The sequence below is a fragment of the Phaseolus vulgaris genome, chromosome 10 (genome assembly GCF_051622355.1).
Source record: "Phaseolus vulgaris cultivar YP4 chromosome 10, ASM5162235v1, whole genome shotgun sequence".
Taxonomy (NCBI): Eukaryota; Viridiplantae; Streptophyta; class Magnoliopsida; order Fabales; family Fabaceae; genus Phaseolus; species Phaseolus vulgaris.
The window spans coordinates 29,134,247-29,138,253 of record NC_143507.1 but is presented as its reverse complement, the minus strand read 5'-3'; the positions used below and the strand labels follow the sequence as shown (position 1 = coordinate 29,138,253).

The following is a 4,007-nucleotide window of genomic DNA, read 5'->3' as shown; positions in this document are numbered from 1 at the left end:
ATTTAAACCATAGGCATTCTCAATCTTTGTGAAAGTAAAATGTTTTCAAACTAAGTTAAAACAACCGATTGTTTTGTCGAAACAACCGATTGTTTATACTTAGATGTTTTGAGAAAAGATTGAAAACTGTTTTTCAAATGGATAAGCTGTTAAAACCAAAACAACCGATTGATTCGAGGAAACAACCGATTGTTTGTTTTGGGACCATAACAGAAAAACTGTTTTATCTTTCACTGAGCTATAAATGATTTAACTGCTTACGCTCAAGTCATTAAATGCTTTGACCAATCTTTTAATGCAATTTAAGAGTTTGTTAAGATTTAATAACAAACTACATCTTTGAATAAATTCAGAAAAACAGATTTGAGAAAAATCTTTGACAAGTTTTTGCTAAGAGTTTTTGAGTTTTTCAAAGAGCTGAGATTGCTGAAAGTTTGTGATTGATCAAAGTTTGTGGAATAGGATTTTGCTTGTATTGATTTCAGATTATCTTCTGTAACAAGTGTAATCCTTGTACTCTGTGAAACAAGTTTCGTTTCTGTGTTTGCTGAGATTGGCTGTGTGTTCTTGAGGGGATCAAGATCAGCAATCTTAGTGTTGGTGTGTTGGCCAAGAAGAGTGTGTGTCTTGAGGTGTTCAAGGTCACTTTCTTTGTTGTGGTGTAAGTGATCAAGTTGTGATTGCTTAGTGGATTTTCTCAGAGGGTTTATGAGAAGACTGGATGTAGCTCTGGATTTGGAGTGAACCAGTATAAACATCTGTGTGCATTCTCTCTATCCCTAACTCTTTAAATTCAGTTTAGATATTTGTTAACTGGTATAAACAACTGATTGTTTCGGTAAAACAACCAATTGTTTTTACTAGTGTAGTGCCTTTTGCTTTATGTTTTGAAAAACTGATTTCTTAATCAAGGTTTTCTCGAAGTAATTTCATTCAAGGCCTAATAGATTGCGAAAACTCTCTTTAAACAATTCACCCCCCCCTCTAGTTTAAAGCCATATATTCTAACACTCAGGGCCAAATAGCCAACCTTTATTTTATTAGAATTCAATTTTTTATATACCCCTTTTGAGCCGAGAATTTTTGTTATTATTGCACCCTAACCTTTGATGATTTATTTTCCTACCCTTTAGCATGTTTAAGGAAGGAAAACATAGATGCAATAAATATAGAGAAGGGAATGGTTGGTTTTAATTTTGAAAGCTCAAAAAGTTGAAAATAGGAAGAATTTATTCCTATTGATTAAAACAAATTCTTCATCATGAAAATCATAAAAAGATAGAAAGAAAATGAGGAAAAGTGTGAACTCTATAATTGGATTGCAGGCATGTTATTCTTCTTTAAGATGTGCATTTTGTTATCTGAAAAAAAATCCAATATTTTTTTGAAGCTCATCCTCATTACAACCTTGGAAAAGACCTCAATATTCATGTTTCTAATATGTTTGTGATTTAAAGATGAAATGAAAAGCAACTGTGATTTGTTATTATAAAATAAAAATAGAGAGAAACACTTACATGTGAGCATATGAGAAGAAATTCCTTGATGAATTGTCATTTATTTGTTTGATTTGATCCTGGAAGTTGATTGTGTCTATATTTTTCTATATTTGAATTTTGAAGCATCATAAGTTTCTAATTTGATCTGTTGTTTAGAGAATTAAGTTGTTTGGTATTTAAATTCAAATATATTCATTTACTTTGCTTGAGGACAAACAAAATTCTAAGTTGGGGAGAGTGATAAATGTCTAATTTTCGTAATATTTCATATAAAAATATAGGCACTTATGAGTATCAAAATTGTTAAAGATTCACACACTCACTTGGTTTAATTGGCTCAAAAGCTCAAAAGGGATATAAAAAAAATTGAATTCTAATAAAATAAAGGTTGGTTATTTGACCCTGGGTTTCTAATTAACACAATCAAATGCCTTAATCATCTTCATGTTTTTTTATGATGTAACAAAATTAAAAATTAAGCAATCACAATTGTCAATTCATCAGAAAAACTCTCAAAACTGTTTAAGATTCACACACTCACTTGGTTTAATTGGCCTCATTCCTTTTCATTTTGTCATTTTCTGTCCTAATCAATCATCATGTTAAATTTTCATGTATCACAATTTCAACTACATTTCAATAGGGATTCAATCAAATTTTCTTTTCTAACATGTGTCTAATTCATCTCACTATTTAATACTTAAACACAAATTCTCTTTTCCACAATTCAAAATTAATATTCTAGATCTTTTTTATTTGAGAAAATATAACTAGATCACAAACAAATTAAAACTGAAATTTATTCAAGAAAAATAATTCAAGACATAAAACTAACAAAACAAATTTATTCAACTACAAAATAAGAAAATAAAACAAATTAAGCAAATAAACAGTAAACAAAATAACTGAAGAAAAAAAACTAAACAGAAAAATAAAACAAAATTCAAATAACTGAAAAGAAAAGACAATTAGAAAGATAAAACCATATTTTTGTTCAATCCTCTCTTCCTACTGCATGAAGAAAGAACAACTGTGTAGATTTCAACAAATACTCAACTCAATTGGATTTAATGCTTCAATGTTCACATTTGACTAAAGAAAAATTTAAATTGTCTCACACGTCCAAGATGCACAAAGAATGATTTATTGCATAAGTTTCCATATGGAGTGTTTAATGGTTGCATGGCACAGTACAATACAAGAACTTCGAACGTACATCTTTTCACAGCCTCAGCCTTTATTCTTGCTTCTTCTCTGGCTTCGTGCAATAGATCTAGATTCACCCTCCTCTCCTCGTTGGACTTTTCAGCCACAAAGCTCTGGAAACGCGGCGAGCTCTCGTGAATTTCTACTGGGATCATTGCGTCCGATCCATATACTAAGCTGAATGGTGTCTCCATGGTGGAAGATTGGGTCGTGGTGTGATAAGCCCACACTATCTTGGGCACCTCCTCCGCCCAAGTCCCTTTGGCTTTCTTAAGCGTCCTCTTCAACCCCTTTAGCAGAATTTTGTTGGCAGACTCCACCTGCCCATTTGTTTGAGGGTGCTCGACAAATGCGAATACCTACTTGATGCCTACCTCCGAGCACAGCTTACCCAGTTGTTGCCTTGCAAACTGAGTACCATTATCTGAGACAAGGCGCCTCGGTACGCCGAAGCGACACACGATGTTCCTCCAGACAAAGTGTTGTACCCTGTGTGCGGTAATCTGCGCCACCGGCTCTGCTTCTATCCACTTCGTGAAGTACTCAATAGCAACTATCAAGTGCTTCATCTGCATGGGGTGTAAATTGACCTCAGCTCTTCAGCACTTGGACATACTTCAAATATGCAGCCATCTGCGGATGCTTGGCTTGGTACTCCCCGGTCACCTGCCCCGTGATCAGCTGCGAATCACTCTTCGCCAGCAGGCTCCGCGCGCCCATCTCTTTGGCTAAGAGCATCCCAACTATTAGGGCCTCATACTCTGCTTGATTATTACTTGCCTTGAACACAAACCTCAGGGCCTGCTTGATCAAAAAACCGTTTGGCCCCTCCAGGACCACTCCGGCTCCACTCCCTTGCTGATTCGAGGACCCATCCACCGAGAGCACCCATTGGGAGCCAACCTCTTCCTCTTGATGTGTGCTCCCTAGCGAGAGCTCCGCCACAAAGTCCGTGTACACTTGTCCCTTGATGGACCCCCTGGGCTCATACAGAATGTCAAACTCGGATAGCTCCACCGCCCAGCGGACCATCCTCCCTGCGACATCTGGCTTTTGTAACACCTTCTGGATGGCGAGGTTCGTCATTACTACCACCGTAAAGCTTTGGAAGTAGTGACGGAGCCTCCTGGCCGAAAACACCACCGCCAAAGCCGCCTTCTCCAAAGACTAATACCTCGCCTTCGGCCCTTGCAGGACCCTGCTTACGAAGTATATAGGTTTCTGGGTCTGGTCCTGCTCTTGAACCAGCACAGCACTAATCGCCCACTCGGTTACCGAAAAGTATAACCGAAGGGGCACGCC

General features: G+C 36.9%; 1 protein-coding gene across 1 annotated transcript; it reads right to left on the bottom strand.

Annotated features, from left to right (window-relative positions):
- Positions 1-2,581: 2,581 nt before the first annotated feature.
- LOC150024709 (uncharacterized) lies at positions 2,582-3,280 on the bottom strand. The gene is made up of 2 exons (XM_090296117.1): positions 3,080-3,280; positions 2,582-3,025 (listed from the first exon to the last, which is right to left on the bottom strand). The coding sequence occupies exons 1-2, from the start codon at positions 3,278-3,280 to the stop codon at positions 2,582-2,584; spliced, it is 645 nt and encodes a 214-aa protein (XP_090152243.1).
- Positions 3,281-4,007: the final 727 nt, after the last annotated feature.